Source organism: Vulpes lagopus, chromosome 5, assembly GCF_018345385.1.
Source record: "Vulpes lagopus strain Blue_001 chromosome 5, ASM1834538v1, whole genome shotgun sequence".
Lineage (NCBI taxonomy): Eukaryota > Metazoa > Chordata > Mammalia > Carnivora > Canidae > Vulpes > Vulpes lagopus.
The window spans coordinates 122,369,351-122,390,755 of record NC_054828.1 but is presented as its reverse complement, the minus strand read 5'-3'; the positions used below and the strand labels follow the sequence as shown (position 1 = coordinate 122,390,755).

Sequence of the window (21,405 nt, the reverse complement as noted above, 5' to 3'; positions counted from 1 at the left end):
TTACCTCGTATGTCGCAAGTCGATCTAAGTAGGTTAATAATTTCAGTCTACAACGGCAAAGTTCCTTTTGTTCCAGTGTTAACCTGTTGTGAATAACTCTATTAGGCCACTTACATTACACAGAAGCACATTTCTCTACAAGTTAAAATAGAATAAAAAAACAATATTCCATTGAGCCCCAAAGTGAAGGAACAATATACAAAAGCATAAGGGTAAAATAATACTAACTGCATTTGATATAAGTTGCTGGAATAATTTAGAGCAATTAATCCTAGCAAAGAACACACATTATTTTAAAGAAAGTACCAAACAAATAGTAATAAATAATTTACTTTGCAAAGTTCACTAATTTAAGTAGTTCCCTTCTCTTCTTGATCTTCTTCTCCTTTTTATTCTTGGCAGGCTCTTCATCGGGTGGTGAAAGCTCCTCATAGGGGATACTGTCAATGTCTACTTCACCAGGTAATGTAAATCTGCAAGAAAAAAAAAAAAGCCAAAGCTGTAAGTGAAAGCTGCTTTCCCCTACTCTGGCTGATTTTATTACTAAGTTGATTTCCACAGAAACAAAAAGAACCAATTACTGAAAGAAAGTTTTTCTATTGTAAGCAAAATGATTCATCCACAGATTGAGCAAGAAGTCATCACTAGTCGTCACATACTGAAATTTTAAAATCATGATAATGAAAACTACTTAGGAAAATATGTGAGGTTATATTCACCCAATGTGAAAGAGCCCATGAAGAAAGTGTTGCACAAAGTTTACAATCTGAATCACTTCTATTTAAGGTTTTAAAATGGTTTACTTAAAAAATAAATATATAGGGGCACCTGGGTGACTCAGTGAGTTAAGCATCAAGGGATCAAGTTCCGTGTCAGGCTCCCTGCTCAGTGGGGAGCCTGCTTCTCCCTCTCCTTCTGCACCTTCCCCTGCTCATGCGCCTCTCTTTCTCTCTCAGGTAATAAAAATAAAATCTTAAAAATAAGTAAAATAAATGAATAAAAGTACGATAAAATTCGAGGGGCACCTAGCTAGCTTAGTTCACAGAACATGGGACTCTTGATCTTAGGGCCATGAGTTCAACCCCATATTGGGCATGGAGATTACTTAAAATAAACAAATAAAGTACAAAAAAAATAATATTTGAAAATGATAATGAATGTCAGACTCATTTACAGTACTTACCTATTAATTAAACTATCACATTTATATCTTTAAAAAATTCCAAATGTCTAATGAGGAATGGCTCTTGTCAAATAAGTTTCCTTTTATTATCGACAGACATTTATTTATGTGGTACTTATATGTGTACAAAATGCTTTCATAAAACACAGGATTTAATCACTTGAATTCTCTAAAAGAGGTACGATGCTGAGATAAACAAAGTGAATGAAGCTCACACTTGCCAAGGGGGTGCTCCTGACTAGTCAGCACCCCCAGGCATGTGCCTTAGCCCACAGCTTAGAAACTGTCAGCATCCGTGAGAGGTCTGTAGAATCTGCTTTTTTTTTTTTTTTTTTTTTTAAAGCATCAAGCTATCATACATCCACACATTTTTACTCAAAGGAAAGAAAGCTGTGGCCTCAGATAAGAGAAGCATTGATCGAAGGCAACTGTCTCATTACAGAATAACCTAAATAAAGCAGTCTACCCTCTGCCAGGTCTCAGTTCAATGTTTCCACAAAGTCACCTTTACTTTTGAATCCAAATCTTTCTGTGACCAACCTGCCATCGTCTGCTCCTTTCCCTATTGCTACCAGGGCCTCCAGGTCTGTGCCTTTCAATCCGTACTGAAGCAATTCCTTTGCAGCATCCACATTTTCAGGAACTCTTTCCAAACACTCATGAAGAACCCAGGATCGTTTCTTTATTTTACTCTGGATACAAATAAAAAGACAGAGGCATTAAAGAACCCATAACATCTGACAGCATGTGACAGCTGCCTTCTAGAATTATAAAGCTAGACCTAAGGGAGTACAGCTACCTAAGCCCTTGGCCACAGGTAGCTGCTACAGAAGCTCAACAAGAAAAGGCTAATTCCCTAAAGGTGATTGGAATGAGATTCCTATATATAGCTTTCTTTTTTCTTCTAATGAGACACAATGAAACACAAAGCTCAAGACTCGTTTTCAGAAACATTAGGAAGATCTACCCAAATTTTTATAGCTGCTCATTAGTTTGCCTTTGGGCTATAAAATACAGTAGAAAAGTAAGCAGAAAGGCAAGATAATATATTTCCTATTGTAACAAGCATGCTTAACTTTGAAACAAAACTAATAAGGCACAGAACTTCAAAGTTCTGTATTTTCTTGACCATGAGATGTAACACAAAGTGCAGATGATAATTTAATCATAAAAGCCAAGATATGCTATTCTTTGAAAAGACCAAGGGCTGATTCCTCCCTCCCAATTTCTTCCTCCAACTCTATTCAAAATCCCTGACTTGCCCTCTTCCAAGAAAGAGTCACTGTGGTTATAAGTTTAATTTGACTCCTACCCTGCATTCCTTTACACATTCCACTCTATCAGTTCTTTCTTCAAATGTCTCTTAACTCATTTCCCCTTCTCCAGGTCTATGGCCTCCACACCAGTCTAGTCATCAACTTATAAAACCTATGAAATCACAGGAGTCTCTGTCATAAGTAGAGTTTCCCACCAACATTCTCCCTCCACGCCAATTCATCTTCTGCACCTACACAGTCAAAAATCCACAACACATCCCCACATCCCCTATAGATAAAAAGCCTATGTCATCACAAGCCTTCCACATCCTCTGGAACCAAGGTCAATATATCTTTCTAATCATATTTCCCAAAGTTCACTGCTGTTGAATATCAAATCCAGCAGATGGGTTTACTTACAGCGCTCACTTACTCATACAAGAAATATTTACTGGGCGCCTACGGGGGCCAGGTACTAATGCAGACATGAAGCAATGATTATGACCGATTCAGTCAATGCCACAGGTCATGTTCATTTTCTTTGAATTTGCTCATACCATTTATCCCATGAAGAATACCTTCCTCTCATCTAACTCCAGGATGTCTGCTCTGAATTCTCTCATACTTGCTTCAGAACGTCATCACTTGACAGTCTTTCATAACCACTGTCTAAAATGATTGCTACTTTCACTGGGTTCCTACAGCACTTATCCAGAATCTTCTTATATGTTTATTTGTATTTTAGACATGAAGCTTTACCTTCTCAGAAAGATTATATGCTTCCTAAAAGGGATGGCCATATTTATGCTTCTCCTGTACCCCTTTCACCTTCTCCTGCCTAGTGCTTTTACTCTTAATTGCCTATTTATTTAGCTGAATTAAGTATTTCTCCCAATAAAAAATGTACTTACTTTGTCTTTCTTAACACCTGTCAGCTCCTTCCTGGACCAAAATTGTCCTTTATTGTGTTCCAGAAAAAGCCCTAAATGGGTTACACACACTCACAACTCACTGTCCTGAGTCACAAAAGAAGAACGAGAATACAACTTTGTTGCTCTGATCTTCTAAAGAAAAATACAAGCAACTTCTTCTTCTCCCTTTATTTCATTATTTCTCATGATATTTCTCTTTTCTGGTGTCTCACTTGTTAACTGTTTATCTCCCAATTTGGTTGTAGCATCAACTTCTTACAATTTTTTCAGATTATGTTGTTTTTAATTATTGTGCACATGAATTTTATGGAAAACAACTATGAACATTCCCCAACACTTCTTAGGTCTTCCTAAATGCAGAGCCTTTTTCCTTCTTAAATGTCACATGAGAAGTCATGCCCTCTTTAAAGCATGCCATAAATCCAGCTGCATCCTCATAAAGTGCCTGGGGGTCCCAGTACACAGGCTATGTACGAAATTTAACCTGGGGAATCCCTGGGTGGCTCAGTGATTGATGGTACACTCGGGGCTTGCAGGGAAGTGCAGAACCCTCCGAGTCTGACAAAGTGGGATGCTGATTCTAACTCAGGTTGACCTCATAGGTGTGTTTTATTGAAAATAAAATAAAGTAACATACAGGGACGCCTGGGTGGCTCAGCCGTTGAGCGTCTGCCTTTGGCTCAGGTCATGATCCTGGGTCCCAGGATCGAGTCCCACATCAGGCTCCCTGCGTGGAGCCTGCTTCTCCCTCTGCCTGTGTCTCTGCCTCTGTGTGTCTCTCATGAATAATTTTTTTAAATATTTTTTTAAAAATAAAAGGAATAAACTTAATCCAGGGAACAGCAGGAATCCAAGTGTAAGATTTAAAAAAAGAAGGAGAATTTGGCAAGCTCAATATGTCACTTATCTATTGCCTCTCAGCTTCAAAAGTTCTCTCCACTTCCAGTTAGGAGACCAACAGCATTTCCATTTTGCGACTGACAGAATACTACACTTCACCAAGAGAGGGCACTGGAGGGCCACTGCAGAGGAAAGGCTCAGGTGTCGAAGTCCTGTGTGCTCAGGTTCTAAACTTCTGGTTTCTATGGCTTAGCACCTAGCAACGCTTGTAGGAAACATCCAAAGATGCCTGCTTTCCCCCTTACTCCCACTGAACACAACTTCCATCTGAATTTCAGCTGTTACTCCAATGGGCAGATTCCTTCCCAGTGAATCCCCCAGGCACCTGGGGGTGGGGGAGCTCTTCCTACACCATGCCCACCTGCAGAGTAGGAGTATTTTCCTTTCAGTCCTAGCCATGGTTCCTTATCCGAGGTCTTCCGACCCCCAATATCAGCTTACCAGGGCACCCTAGCTACAGGCACCAGCTTGCCCATCCCACTTTTTCCTGCCTGCCAACATTGAAAACCAAGAACTAGCCCCCGCCCGAGGCATCCCAAAGAGCTCTTCCAGCCAATGTGCCACAGCCACTCCTTCAAAGCGCACTGAGGTCTGAATTCCAGCTTCAGGAAGGAGGCTTCCCTTCCAAGTCAGCTTGCTCCCTCCTTGGGTGTGCTCCATCAGCCCTAGAGTATTCCTTAGTGTTCTCTTTACCCCTTTATAGTAAATCCCACTAGAAAGTAATGCTGCACATTAAAACTTCCCCTGGTCAAATTACTAGGCAGTTTCTGGCTCCTGAGTGAACCATGAATGATGTAGGTGAAGAAAGGTAACTGAGGTGGAAAAAGAGAAAGGATTAAGCCAAAATCAGGTAGTTAGCTGGTTTATCAGTGACTATTGTTCACATATCTTCAGCACCAAAGTCCAGCTACAAAGTCAATACAACCAGATAGGAGAACGTCCCTGGGTTGAATAAAACATACTTTGGCTTTAGACATGTCAGCAATATAAAATGCTCCAATACAAGCCCTATAACCAAAACAATGTTCCATACATTTGAATTTCACCATGTTCCCAAAAATACATACCAAGTAATTCTGAATTGAAGCAATGTTGACCACTGACTTCCTCCACTGCCTCTGATACACTAGATCAGTATCCAGGCCATAGGTCTGTGCCAGAGTCAAGGCTTCCTCATATTCTTCACTTTCAATCTTGGGACAAGGAAATGGGAACAGGAACATTATTGAACCATCCACGGTGTAACCAGAATGATGTGATAGATGACTATAATCCCTTAACCTCTACAGCATTCCTAACTATTCACATGTGCGTTGTGGTCCCAAACCACAGTTGTTAAGGGGCAGACAGATCAAGTATTTCTTTCCACACTCAACAGAGCTGAGGGACAGTGGAAATACCCACATTTACAGAGTAAAATAAAGGCAAAACCAGGAAAGGAGTGCGCACAGCCTGACTCCTAGTCCAGAGCTCAACCGGGACACTGCAGGAACCGCACAAATAACTAGAATGCTCAGTATGGATTAAATCTGTTTCCCTGGAAAGCAAGCCCACACTTCTTCCCTCACTGTCTGTAGTCTGAGCAGACAGCTGCACTTACCAAGATAAGGTGAGAGTGGAAAGCCAGGTGAAGGGCAAGAAACCTGGCTAAGCCACAAGGGGACAGTCTAAGTGAACTCATCAGCCATCCATTATTTTTATTTTGATTCCTCAGGCACAAAAGCCAGCACTATTTTCAAAAACTATAATAGTGGTACTTCTTAACATGTCAATGATAGGGCAATCCCTCTTTAAATTTGTGTATTTAAAAAAATTAGTTTTTTCTCATTGAAATAAAATCTGGATGCTTGTGAACTTTGATGCTGACAGGATGCTCCCTCACCTTCCTCTGATAAAGCTCCTCTGGAGTCGTGGAGCGCAAACTCACAAGGCGGTAGTTTTTAGTAATGGTTCGTGGGCGTTTGCGTGGAGGTGCAAATCGCTCCATTTCCGTCACCAGGTACAGACCCTGTTTTATGTAGCCGAAGTAGCGAGCCTTGGCAGACACTTCCTGATCAGAATCAGAATCCTCTTCCCCTTCATCTTCATCTCCACCCCTAGTCTCCAAACGAGATCGTTTGGGGGCAAGTTTAATCTCACACTAAATTGAAAAAGGAAATGTTAAATCAGTAGTGAAGAACTGCAGACAAGCTTTAGAGTCAATGAGAAAAATATTTTTAATTCTACTCTGGTTTGATGCATGACATGAGCTACAATGATGAAGACAGAGAACAGACTTCAAAGGAACTCAACAACAAAAAGTATAGACATCAACAGCTCCAGAAATATCCACTGCTCCAAATCTCCAAAACTAAAGCTTGTTTTCATAATGGCTCATTAATATGATCTCCCAAATATATGTCTGGCAATTACTGTAGGAAAATAAAAAGAATGCTAATTTCTTCACTTTTGATATTTTTGTACCTGCTATAGAGAAATATGATTTTTTCATCTACTTAGAAAACAAACATGAAGGTATTTATTTGCTTTACTGACAATAGCTCTCCCGCCTATCCTCCCTTAAAAAAAAAAAAAAAAATGCCTAACAGCTTCACAAACTTCTGAGTCTGAAAGCCTGACTGTTGAAGATAACTTTCATTCCCCCACTTAACAGAGTTGGCTTCAATTTTAAGCCATGGTTTTCTTTTTAAATAACATCTATAGACTCAGTAACAAACTCTAAGGTAAAAAATACTTGTGAATCTGCACTTGAAATACTTAGAATAAGAATTTTTAATGACCAAAATGTAATTTAAATTACTAGCCTCTATTTTTAAGTCTTTTGACAGGAGACAAACAAGCTTTCTTTACTAAAAGAACCAGAATTTTTTAAGTTCTCAAACTTCATGGAAATAGTTTGTTAAAGACCCTATTTAAGTAGAAATACCTTTAACATTTTAAGATGTTTAATCTAAGAAAAAGAAAAAAAAACTATAATGTCAGTGAAGATAAAATGCTTCACAAAGAACAAAATGACTCAATTTTCTTCAGTTTTCTACAATGCAAGTTTTTTAATTGACTAAACAATAGATCTTTCTTATACTGTACTCAATCTCTGATTCCAATCCCAAGTCTTTGTTTTTAAGGACAAGAATAGATAATGGAATAGCTACACTATAAAAAAATCAAATGTTTAACTGTATTTCAATAAAGATAAGTAAATGGACACATATCACTAAAAAAAATTTAAATAAATTAAATTTACATTAGAATCAGGTGTTTAGATTTTTGGTGAGATGCATGTTTACTTTCCAACACATGAGCTGCTTCAAAAGGAAAAGCCTTACCTCCAAACTCAAAAATCCTCCATCATGGGTAGCAGTGACTTGAGGTGATGGTTCGAACCACTCACAGGATTTTCCCAGTAAGTTCTTCAACGTTTTCACCGAAGAAACCGTCAAAGCACCAGAGCAGCGAGCCAAAGTCACTGCATTGGCTGCCCACCAATTTACATCTATCAGTGGGTAGAAGGACTCTCTATCTAATGGGGAAAAGGGAATCAACACAAATCCATCGGTCAATGTGGATTAAATACAACACATTTAGTCCAGTGATCAATTTAAAAACCATATTTGGGCCCTAAACATGTTAAGTAAGAAAAAATAAATTGTAAGTCATCACCCAAATTTTTACAAAATGGTAATTTATTTAATAAACGTCTGAGTGCCAACAATTTATCAGAGTCCAAAACTCTAAAGATGCAGGAGTACACAGTTTTTGGTCTTTCCACTCAAAAAATGAAGAATATACAGACACATGTCACCACTGTCAACAGAGTAAGCGATGTGTACAATGCGTACATATCATAAAGGTTATAAAAGGTTTTAGAAAATGCTCACACATCCCCTTTCAAACAATATGAGAGAATTATACTCTTAGTAAAAATTGAAGAAAGACCTATACCAGTTTTCACAGCTGATTTCCTCTTAAATTTGTGAAGGTGATCATGACCACTACCTCAAAATATGCCACTTTGACATAAGAAATATTTTAAGACAAAGAAATTTAAGTAAGTCTAAGTTCTTTTGCCTTATCTTGTCACTTCTCTTAGTAATTGTATTGTTCCTTTGCCAAGATGCTGTATAAATAAAACCAATTTCCAACAACCCTTGTTAACTCATTTCTCAGTACTCCCCATGTGAAAGCTCAACGTACACACTAGAAACTTCTGTTCATTTTTCTCCTGTTAATCTGTCTTGTGTCAGTCTAACTTTACAGAGCCTCAACCAAAGAACGTTGGACAGTAAAAAAGATTTTTATTCATTCTCTAGATATATCATCTAAAGAGCACTTTTATTATATAATAGTAGTCTCTTAAGGTTTTAATTATCCTATTTCATACAACTCACCTTTGATTTTTTTTCTCTTCTCAATAGAGAGTCTCCAATCAGGATTAAGGTCATCATACCCTGGCTAAATAGAAAAAATATGCACAGGACTTCTTGAGTCAAGAATGTAAGAAAATCATAAGAACATCATCAAGAACTATGGATTTTCTAAAGTAACAAAATAGGGAAATGATGCTATCCTTCAACCTCTTCATTATATTATACCTGGCAGAAATCTATTCCTCTGGATAATCTTGTTCTTACACTTAAAATGTGCACATGCAACTACTGTGGCTCAATTTAATGAGGAAAACAGCATGCTTAAGAACAGCAAAATAGCGAGCATGCAATGTTAATACAAATGAGAGCAGGATATGCCAATAGTTCTGCACCAACTCTCTCACACACACGCACTTACATTCTGGGAGAACAGCTCTGCTGTTGTAAATAAACGCAGGCCTGGATGCAAGTCCTACTCCTACACCTTACTGAGAGATGAGTAACCCCTCCAGGCCTTGGGCACCCTAACTCTGAAACCAGACTCTCAACCCCTACGTCATCTCCTTCCTTCTAACTCCTCCTTGTCTTCTAACTTCCTATGACTAAAAACTTACTAAGTAAAAAAAATATAACCATGCAATCCTCAAACTTAATCCATTCATATTCTAATTCCACGGAACATAATGTCATGCCCACCTTCTAGAATCTCAAATATCAAAAAACAATTGAGATTAAGGCACTGCCAGACACCCTCTTGCCTCATTGTTAATTATTTCATCTTCAGAATTTTAACAGTATAAGCAAAGGCCAGCAAAAAATCATTTGGCTATTTATCTGAAATTTTAAGCCTAAAAAAATAATGCTATAGTCAAAATGTACTTTTACATCTAGTGTAACAGAACTAGCATATATGTTTTATTAACAATTTGCTCAGGGACTAACCCTTTAGGATATTAAAATTAATCTTTCTTTCCATGGCTTAAAAGAACTTCCTGATCTCCATAACTATGATAAATCACTCAGAAGATATAATTCTTTAAAGTTTATCCAAAAAGTTACAATTAAAGCCTATTTATATAACAAAAGAATAGATTGTCCTGGTTTACTTTATCATAAAAAAGATAATTAACCTTCAAAGACTTAGAATACCAGAAGATATATATTACTGAAAGTAACTAAACTGAAATCTTATTCGATCATTTATAGGGCACTTTGGATACATCCAGTCCCTCTGAATTATCGGCTATACATGCTCCCACAACACCACATGCACACTATTTATATGGTGACATGTGTGCCTCCATACTCACATTCTGGAGTACACAAGTGGAGTAGGGGAGTAAAGCTTTAAATCCCAAAAGCAACAACAGTAATAGTTCAGCCTTAGGTAAATTTAAGTACATATAGATCACAATGAAATTTAACAAGAAATCTTCAAATAAATTTCAACAGAAATCCTCTCTTCAACAGAAATCCTCTCACTGGCATGAGTACTTTGAGAATTCAAGCTGGGGTTGTCTTCATCAAAGTCAATGATGAGGGCAGCCCCAGTGGCGCAGCAGTTTGGCGCCACCTGTAGCCTGGGGTGTGATCCTGGAGATCCGGGATCGAGTCCCACGTCGGTCTCCCTGCATGGAGCCTGCTTCTCCCTCTGCCTGTGTCTCTACCTCTCTCTCTCTCTCTCTCTCTCTCTCTCTCTGTCTCCCATGAATAAATAAATAAAATCTTTACAAAAAAAAAAAAAAACAAATTCAATGATGAGAAGGTCCACCATGAACAAGCAGTGCTAGTCTACGGGGGTCAGCCTCCAGATACTTTGGGACTAGACTGTTCCATGCAGATTGTTTCAATAATGGGTGTCTCTTCCGAATTCAATTCTAAACACAAGGTGAAGATATGTCCTTTTGCATCCACAGCTGTGTCAGCATCATCCTCATATTCCCAGACCCATCACTGTGCTCACCTGTCATAGTAGCTAAATGCTAAATAAGGGAATGAATTAATCTTTTAAGTCGCTGCACTCTAATTACAATGCCTAAGCTACAGGGAAATTAGTTGACCTAGTACTAGTATTCCTACACCCTCTAAAAAGTGTGGTTTCTTCTGCTATTTAGTCAATGAATGCTGTCCACTTACACTGTGTGTGAGGGAAAAGAAATCAGATATTGTAGGTTTCACAACACAAGCAGGCAGAGAACTAAGAAACAGAAACAATTTACTATAACTCAAGTTCAAATTTGATAACTACCCCAAAGGAGGTATAGATTAAAAAACCATCAGGGGGGATCCCTGGGTGGCGCAGCGGTTTGGCGCCTGCCTTTGGCCTGGGGCGTGATCCTGGAGACCCGGGATCGAATCCCACGCCGGGCTCCCAGTACATGGAGCCTGCTTCTCCCTCTGCCTATGTCTCTGCCTCTCTCTCTCTCTCTCTGTGACTATCATAAATAAATAAAAATTTAAAAAAAAACCATCAGGGGTATCAAAAGATGAAGAAATCATTTTGAACAGGGGCTTGAGAAAGACAAAGGGGGTTAAAGAGGTATAGAGAAAGTGCTACACTTGGTGCCATAAGACTTGGATAAATTCTGGACACAGAACATCCGTGGAAGAAGACCTTTCACTCAGAGAACACAACATGAACAAAAGTACATAGGCTAAAAAAGTACTAAATTTATTCAAGAAAAAGGAAAAGGCACTTGGGTGCCTCGGTTGGTTAAGCATCTGACTATTGGTTTCGGGTCAGGTCATGATCTCATGGGCCGTGGGATCAAGACCCACATTGTGCTCCCTGCTCAGTGGGGAGTTTGCTTGGGATTCTATCCCTCTGCTCCTCCCTCCACTCATGCTTTCTCTGCCTCTCTAAAATAAATAAATAAATCTAAAAAAAAAAAAAAAAAAACAAGTAGGTCAGTTTAAAGTACAGCATATCAGTTCTAATGATCTGTATTTTTGCTTGTCTTAGGGTTCTGGAGAAAATGGGATTTCACAAGGTCATTTTGTTGTTGTTGAGCTAAAATGCACATAATGTAAATTAACCATTTTAAAATGTACATTCAGTGGCATTTAGTATGTTCACAGTGTTGTCACTTCCATTTAGTTCCCAAGCATTTCTATCAATCCAGAATAAAACCACTTATCCAGTAGACAGTTACTTCCCACTCCCTCCGCCCCCCCAAGTCCCAGGCGCTACCAATCCGCTTTCTGCCTCAAATGGATTTACCTGTTCCAGATGTTTCACATTAATGAATTCCTATGACACATAAATTGTAGGACACAAGAGTGTCTTGGCTTCTTTCCAGTAGCATAATGTTTTCAAGGTACATCCACACTTTAACATGTAGCAATACTTTGTTAATTTTTATGTCTGAATAATATTCTATTGTAGGTATTTACTGTAACTGATTTATCCAGCCTTGCTTTAATGGACTTTTGAGTTTTTTCCACTTGTGGCTGTTGTGAAAAGTACTGCTCAGAACATGTATGTAAATGTATTTGTTTGAGTACCTGTTTCAAATTCTTCTGGATATACACCTAACTATCCATATGCTATCACCTTTGCAGCGCACCTAGCAGATTCACTCTAGATACGTGAACTAAATGTTAAACTTCACAATATGTGCAAGTTTGATGAAATGATCTGCTTCAGGCAGAAGTGGTCTGCCAGCAACCTGACAGCTTATGCCTCACCACTCTCAAAGCTGACATTCCCACTGCTTCCCTTCATAGGATTCAAACTATTTCTGGATTGGTCTCCCTAGGCAAGGGAAACAGAAGCAAAAGAAACTACTGAGACTATACCAAAATAAAAAGCTTTTCACACAACAAAGGCAACCTAGTGAATGGGAGAAGTTATTTGCAAATGGCTTATCCACTAAGAAGTTAGTATCTAAAATACATAAAGAGCTTACACAACTCAACACCAAAAAAACCAAATAGTCTAATTTAAAAATGGGCAAAGAACATGAATAGACACTTTTCCAAAGACAACAAAAAGATGGCCAACAGACACATAAAAATATGCTCAACATCACTGATCATCAGGGAAATGCAAATCAACACTACAATGAGATATCCCCTCACACCAGCTAGTACGGCTAAAAAAAAGAAAGAAGAAATAACTAGTGTTGATGAGGACATGGAGAAAAAGAAATCCTCATGCACTGTTGGTGGGAATGTAAATTGGTGCAAACACCGTAGGAAACAGTATGAAGTTTCCTCAAAAAAATTAAAACTAGAAATAGCACAGGATCCAGTAATTCCACTACTATTTACCAGAAAATGAAAGAAAGCAAAGAAAGAAAAGAAAGACATTAATTTTAAGCAATATATGAATCCCTATGTTCACTGCAACATTATTTACCACAGCCAAGATATAGAGTAACCCAGTGTCCACTGATACAGGAGATAAAAAAAAAAAGATGTGGTTTATACACATAATGGAATATTACTCAGCCATACAAAAGAATGAGACCTTGTCATTTGCGTGGCAACATGCATGGACCTAGAGGGTATTATGCTAAATGGAGCAAGTCAGACAAAGAAAGACAAATATTGTACGATTTCATTTATATGTGAAATCTAAAACCCAAAACAAAGGAAGAATATATAAACCGACTCAAATATAGAGAATAAACTGGTAGTTGTGGGGGTGGGGATAAATGGGCAAAATACATAAAGGAGATTAAGAGGTACCTCCTGCCCCCCCTCCAAAGCTAATATTCCCACTGCTTCCCTTACACTATTCAAACTGCGACAGACTTACCACCCTTCAACCCTAATAACTCTATCTAGGAGGGGACCCGTGATCTGGCCATGCTTTAGGACATCTGATCTACACTCTGTAGCTGGTGCTTTGAGAGCAGGATCAACAAGAACCCATGCCCCCTGTGAAAGCACACCAGGGGTATTCACTCCTGGTACCATGTTGATATATTCTGAGAAGCAACCTCCATGTCACTCTGCTTTGTACAACGTGTGCTTTGTGTCTGAAAAACAGCCTCAAGTGCCCCCACTTCATGGTGTAGCAGTAGCTCAGAGGAGAATGTCCTAAGAATATACTTAGATAGATTTTGTATAGAAAGGCTCTCATGGTGACAGTAATGTTTTCTTCAGATTTAGGAATTTATTTGTTGCTTCTTTTTAACAGCTAGAAGCTAAATATAACAAAGACCCTGCCTCTAAACGCTTATAAAAGCAACCTGTCAAATGTTTTTTTCATTCCACAAACACTTATTCGTATTTAATATGCCAAGCTCTATGTTAGACCCCATGGAAGAAATGTATAGTCAGTGTCTATTCTCCAGAAGCTCACAGTTGAGTGAAGCTGTAAAAACAGCTGTGGATTATATCAAGATTAATCACATTAACTGTCATCTTCCCACTTATCCTTCATTGATTGATCCATTGAACAAAATTTGTTCAATACCTACTATTGTGTCAAAGAGCAAATAAAACTGTGTGAGAAATGAAACTAATCTTTTCTATTTCATCTAAGTAAGTACAAATAGAAAAATAATAAAACTTCTTCAGACAAAAATTAAGGCCAAAAATGAGATGGAAATATATAAACATAACATATGGGAAATGTTTGAAATGAAAATCACTTTAGCAATTTTACTATATTCCAGACATGAACAAAACTTAATACTCACAGATTTCTAGCCAGATGGATTTTCATATTGACAATGAAAGTTGAAGTATTTAATCAACTCAAAACTGGATAGAAGTAAATCAGAATAGGCATTTCCACAACTATCTTTAATCATTAGATTTTAAAGAGAAAATACTCAATCACACAAAGCATATTATGAAAAACTAATAAAGTAGCAAATTACAAGAAGAAGGCCTCAGATGAGCTGCAATCACAATTTGATAAAAGAGGCTAAGGTTGTATAGGCAATAGTAACATCAGTTTCTTCTCAGGCAATGTTTTAGCTAAAATGATACACTATATATTACCGTATAATCTACTTCAAACTCATTGTTTTGGCCATTTCCTAGAACAGCCATAAGGAGAGGCAGAGCCCTGTCCTGCCTGGCCAACCCAAGGTCCCTTGACTATTGCTGGATGAATGAGAAAGGAGCACTGTTTCTCAGTCAGCCAGGAGTACATAAAATGACACCAATATATTCGGTAAACGACTTATTTATAATTTCACATTTCCAAGGTCTCTGCCCAATGGCCTGCCCAACTCTGGAGGTATCATTCACATGAACTGCGTGGACTCTCTCCCTTTTTTTCCATTAGTATATTACTAGTGGAAACTGGCGCAGACAAAAGTCAGCATCTCTCAACATAAGAGCTACAGAAGATACTCCGAAAGAAAGGCTTAACCTATGAGGTCAGAGAACCTGAGGCCAACCAGAACCTTGATTCTAAGAGCAGTGATACAAGTTTACTTCTTTTAGTACTATTCCCATCTATTAAAATATGAAAATGTTTCTCACTTACTCAGACTATAATGAAGTAACTGAAATAGTCACAATCACTCCGGGTGGATAGCCAAGCCTTACTACACAAGTGCTACTTACTCCCAAAGATCTTTCCCCCCAACTCCACCAACTGGATTGTGCGTCCTTCCTTTGAGCTTAGCTCTTCATAATATTAACATGTTCCTTTATTGATTTGTTTATAATTTCCCTTGCAAGATTATAAACATCTTAAGGGCAAGCACTAGGACTTACTGCATTTTCTACTCTAGAACCTGGTAAAGATTCAGTAAATACTTGTACTCTATTATTTTATGATTATTATTATAAGTATAGTTAACAGCTTCCTCTTTATAGAATTGTTACATACAAGGTTTATAGCACTTACCATACTACACTAAATTTCAATGACTCCTTCATAAAGGAACATCCAAACCGAAAATGGCCAATCCAATGTGACAAACTCCTAGGACATAGGTCAAAAACTCAAGCAGAAAAACTCAAGCAGAGTAGAGTTGTTCAAACTCTTTTTGCTGAACAAAGAGTTACCATCCTCACATAATTTCCCAGTACATCATAGATACTGTATACAACTATTGTAAATGCAAGGGTTTCCCAGTGAGAAGCTTTGTCAATTATTTACTCCAGTTCTTGGCGGTACACACTAATTAGGGCTCAAGAGTTCAACACATCTGAGAAGGCTGAAGAAATCTGAGTTACATTCACCGAGAAAAGGGATTTCTCTCTATTCTATTAAAGATATAAATAAATAAAGCCTAATTTTAAAAAACCTAATATATATGTTTTTCCCACCTTTTTTAAAAATGTATTTATTTTCCCACAGAGTCATGGAAAGAGCATGTACCTCTGACTCAGAGAGAGATGAAACCAAATCCCAACTCTACTGCTTACTTGCTAGGTAACCCTGGGACAAAATAAGTGTTCAATAAATAATACCTGAGGTTATTATTATAGCAAATTTTGCAAAAGCTACAAGAATACTGTCTACATGAACCGTGATCTCACTGAGCTACATAAGCCTGAAATGAGTATATCAAAAGAAACCAGAGGGCTCTTTCTGTGAAAATGATGAAGACTCATAGGAGTTTATGATGGAATAAAGTTTCAGAAAGAATAGTAGAAAGGGCTGGACAAATGCAGGGAGATGAAAAGTTCAGGAAGCAAGTGTGAAGCAGCATAATGATCAGATGAGAGGAGATGACAAGTAAACAAATCAGTTTGCATTTTGACCATAACCTTAGAATCTTAAAAGATCAGATGAAACTAAATTCTTTATGTGCTATCAGCCTTGGATAAAATTTCTTTTCAGACTAAAATGAGCAGAGGTCTCAGAGCACAAAACCTATTCTATTCAGCAAGAGTCTTCTCATGTACTGAGCTACAGCAAGAAAAGAGAGGGGTTGGCAGCCACCAGCCCAGGATGGGATAAACTCTGGAAGGAGGTAGCATGCTAAGCAGCAGTAGAAATAGCAATGAAGGTAAGATTAGGTCCAGTAATTCTCACTAAGCCACTGTTCCCTCAGCAAAGGAGTCTATCATCTGCAAAATGTCCAAGGTAATGGCAACCAGTCCATGGTTTACAGTTTTGTGAGCCCTCAAAGCCGTTCTTTCTCTAGTTTGCTCAAGCATCCAAGGGAATTTATAGCAACCCAATCTAAAAACACAGATATATTGCCCCTAAAAACTGGTCAGTTTGTAATAAAAGATATAACTACCTTGAGGATCAAGCTGCATCAGCAGATGGTCTTTATACACTGTTTGGGGGATGCTAAACCAGAACCACAAATGGCAAGATGGAAGCTCATCCCTCCTCAGCAATTCCTGATGAACCACCCTTCTAAACTCTCAAGATACTTTTATTCAAAAGAGCCTCCCTAAGACAACACAGGAGACCAACTTCTGGCACGAATTCACTGTACCCACCATAAACCTCTTTCTCTCTTATTTACTTATTTCAGAGGGAGGGAGGGGCCGAGGGAGAGGGAGAGTCACAAGCAGACTCCACACTGAGCACAGAGCAAGACTTGGGGCTCGATCCCATGACTTGAAATCATGACCTGAGCCAAAATCAAAAGTCACAGGCTTAACCGACTGACCCACTCCATTATTTTTCTGATGGCATTTTCCAAACTACTGAGATATTTACATTTAGTCATTCAAATTTTTTTAACTCTTTTAATAGAATAATTACAAAAATCTAATGAATAACATTAATGAGCTATTTAGGTAAGTATAATGATATTGATTGGCAACTATGACAAAATAATGTCTAACCAGTTAAAAAGTTGAGTGCATGCCAATAAGGACTATAATAAATGCAATTTATCCTTGCAAGTAAAGAAGGGTATCTAGAAATTCAGTAAATGGAAAAGCACACTAATGAATTTTGTCTAAATACTAAATACCCTTTGCACTACACATGTATGCCATTCTAGAATACTAACTAAATGAAATATTAAGTGTTCCTCGAACTTCATCAGTATTTCTATTAGATGAATGAAATAATGCAATTAGTAAATTTAAGAGAAAAAAATTGCCCAAACGTAAAATTTCACATATATAAATAGAAATGTCACATATATAAATAAATATAAATTACACATATATAAATTTGGTCTTCCCAAATGATGAATTTATCATTCTATGTCAATAACCACGACAATTACATGGTACCATTTGGATCATTTATGTATAACACATAACTATATGTGGTTGTAGAGTTGATCCACTCCACTTCTGGAGGGAAGATATAAATCAAGTTAGCTATAAATTCCGAAAAAAGAGAGAAAGAATGTTCCTTTTACTTAGCTACTGAGGTTGAAGACTGAAGAGTGCCTCTTCTGTTTAGAACACATCTAGATCCAATGAGAAAGTGTGGCAGAGATGTGGGGACCAAATTAAATTCAAGGTGAGTAGGAACTAAGGGGGAAAAAAAAAAACCTTCCCAAACTTGTGTATAAAAAACAAAAAACTTGAAGAACAGCGAAAACAAATTTAAGTCTGTGAAAAGCATAAGAAAATGAAGAGCCAGTTTCTCTTTCCCTCTGCTATTCTGGGAATAATGAAATGTTCTTTGCTTCTCAAAATTCTTTTAATAGCTCAGTTTAACCAGTGAAATGAAAATAAAAAGAATTCTGAGAAAAGACATCAATCCATTCAGACTCCAATCTTGGAATCACAAAATCATCCACCAAAGTTGGTGAGAAGATATTCCTATAGAAAAAAGATATGAGGAAGTATGACTGTTATGTGCTGAAATGTTGAACAGTCATTAGAGGAATAAAAGATCGAGAATGTAAGTTGTATATAACTGAGAAAATTTTTCCTTAAATCTTCACTCTATCACAATACACATCATTTATGGGCAATCCTTATTTGCCCATCAGCATTTTAAATTATAACAGATACTGAATCTGTTGTTAAACAACTGAACCTGTTCATTCTTAAGAGTGTCATTTCAAGACACTAAAAAATTAACAGACTGTATCTTCACTGTCTACCTTTTGAGTGAGAAAAAGAGAACTCCCTTAAAGCCTTAAACAAGCCCAATATTATATTAGCGTTGCAAGATGTGGGAAGAATTTAGTATTCTAAAGCATTCTTTAGTATTCTGAAGCCTTCATCATATTAGTTGCTTGTTGCTACAAAATTAATAACTCTGTTCTATATTTTTATAATGAGAAAAGGAGAAAAGAGAAGAGGTTGGGGGACAGATTACACTCAGTATATAGACTATATTGCCCTACAAATTAAAGTCAGTACACAGTGCTACTCTGTTCTTAATTTATCCTATTATATTGATAATATTCTAATTTTAACTACAGCTTTGGCGTGGTAAGAATAAATAACAGCTGTGTGCTACATTAAAATATCAACCAAATGAAATCAGTATTGTCAGTACTCACCCTTAAGTGAGAATCATTCTTAGAATAATAATAATCAAGAGACATACCTGCTCATTTTGATTCCATTCCCCTTGCTGCTTCAGAGATGGAATGGCCCAGATGCTTAGTTTCCCTGAGAAGTGAATGGCAGCAAGGAGGGTCCCATCTGGAGAAAGGCTCATCTTAAAGATTCCATCCTATACAATAATTATATTACATTAATGTCAGATCAAGGAACTTCTAGCTGAATAGAAGTAACTTCCAGAATTTAAAAACACTCTTCAGGAGGGATCATGTCATAAATCATCTCTCGTAATTAAGGGTTCCAACAACTTCATAACACTATAAATGTGCTCCATCCAGCAAACAGAAACAGGACACTTAGCCTTAAGAAATTTTTTTAAATCTATTTTATAGTGTTATAATTAACATAAAACTGAAAACTCAAGTATGTGAGCATTATAAAAATACGCCTTTATATCACATCAATTACCATGAGTTCTCATTAACACTTATGTGTTGATACTGATCAGATTGTGAATTTCCTGAATTTTGGGTCATTTTCACAAGATTCTGTAAGTACACAATGCCTAAAAGGTTCTTTCACAGAGAGGCCACAAATTCATGCTATGTGGACAAAAGGAAAAGGAAAGGAGGAAGAGAAAATTGGCAGAAAAGAGGGTCCACCAGTAGCAGGAACAGAAGAAGGCAAAGGGGAAAATGCATTCCTTAATTTAAGGACTGCTAAGAGTGTTTACTTTCCAGATTTCCTGGTAAATCTGAGGAATCTAACTGTTGCTACAGCAAAGAGAAACTCTGTAGTATATGGATTTTTCATGGCCAACCTCAGAGTGCACAGAGTCCTACTCATCCAAACAATCTCTCAGTCCTTTCCTAATGAGAATACCAGGTTGCTCAGTTACCACAAGAGAAACCATACAAGCAGAAATGTCTCCTGCCTGCCTACACCCGTATTTGTCCTTAACATTTAGAAAATCTGGCAACACAGCACCCCCCCACAATGGCAATAATCAGGTGGGACTGCATAGCATATGCACCCTTAAAATGGTGATAAGCTTTCCAGTTAGCCAAAGCCCCCATCATTCTTGGTTACAGCCCCAAGATTAAGGCCAGGAGTCAACTACAGACCTGAAAATTAAATATCACTACACTGAAAAAACAGAAATTATACCTGGCCCACTTCATCACATTATCTACCAGGTCTCTACAGACACAAGAGTTTAAGTCTTCAGGTCTACAATGACTAAGGCATTATTAGCTATCAAAAACAAACAGCATGATTTCAGAAAGTGAGAAACACTTCTGGATGAATAGAAAGATGAAAAGATTAGCATCCTCTAATTTCCTCACTAAGGACTAAAATCACTTTAACAGGATATAACATGTCTACCCCAGAATGCCAGAATTAAATGTAAGAAAGATTAAAATACAAAAGCCAGAGAAAGAAAAGCAATAAACGCAAAAGCACTTCCAACACAATGTTAAATATTCCCCCATCCCCTCCTTTATGATGGAGAGGAGGTCACGAGCAGAAGAGCCTGACATCTTCTAGTCACAACTCTGGTCAACAGGCTCCACGGTTTGGCATAAGGTGAACCTCACAAGCATATATTTCCATCACCTCCAACAACTCTCATCCCATCATTTAAAGTTCATAGGGAAAGAAACAAGATCCCAAGGGTTAAGACACTTGCTGAAGACCATTCAAGTGTAGACCACAGAACCTGAACTAGATGCCTTCAATGCCAACCCATGTCACTTCCACTACACAGGCATCACTGCCCTCCCCTGGGCCGTGGCCTTTCCAGGAGCCACAGGAATGCTCCCGGGGAGAAATCATGGTCAAGTATACTTTACTGCTTTCCTCACCTACATAATTAGTCATGAATGATTTGTATGATAACTCCCAGGTTTTATAAATGCTTCATTAACCAACTCCCCTAAAAGTGTTCTGAAAGAAAGCAAATAGGAAGTTTATGAATCTCTTTAACAAAAAAGAAAAAAAAGTGTAATAAATAATGTGAAGAATTTAATAGCACTGTGAACTAGAAAACACTGAATGAAAATTTTTGTTTTAATTATTTTGTTTTAATCCTTCTCTCCCTTTACCTTCCTTCTTTTCTTTCTAGATACTAAGCAGTAAATAGATTAACTAAAGTATTACTACTTGCTTTTAACCTGGTGGGTTCTTAAATCCCCTTAGTTTTATTTGACACTATGATATCTACACTGCAAACTTACCGTTCCTTTCTCTAAAGCACTTTGTTGTAGAAATCTCCACTTACAGACACACCACAGTAGAAATTATAGTACAATGAATACCCATGGACCCAACAACCAGCTTATAAAGAAATATCAACATTCCACATTTGTTTCACCAAGTCTCCTGGAGTCACTACAATATTCTGGGGA

At 37.7% G+C, this 21,405-nt stretch overlaps 1 protein-coding gene across 1 annotated transcript in view; it reads right to left on the bottom strand.

The window, feature by feature from the left end:
• The window catches only part of NBAS (NBAS subunit of NRZ tethering complex), a 322,232-nt gene that overhangs the window by 233,796 nt on the left and 67,031 nt on the right, over positions 1–21,405 (bottom strand). The window contains 8 exon segments of the mRNA XM_041755246.1: positions 5–83; positions 333–473; positions 1,724–1,875; positions 5,339–5,464; positions 6,154–6,411; positions 7,598–7,791; positions 8,660–8,723; positions 19,041–19,169. Of these exon segments, the coding sequence (XP_041611180.1) occupies positions 5–83; positions 333–473; positions 1,724–1,875; positions 5,339–5,464; positions 6,154–6,411; positions 7,598–7,791; positions 8,660–8,723; positions 19,041–19,169 (1,143 nt within the window).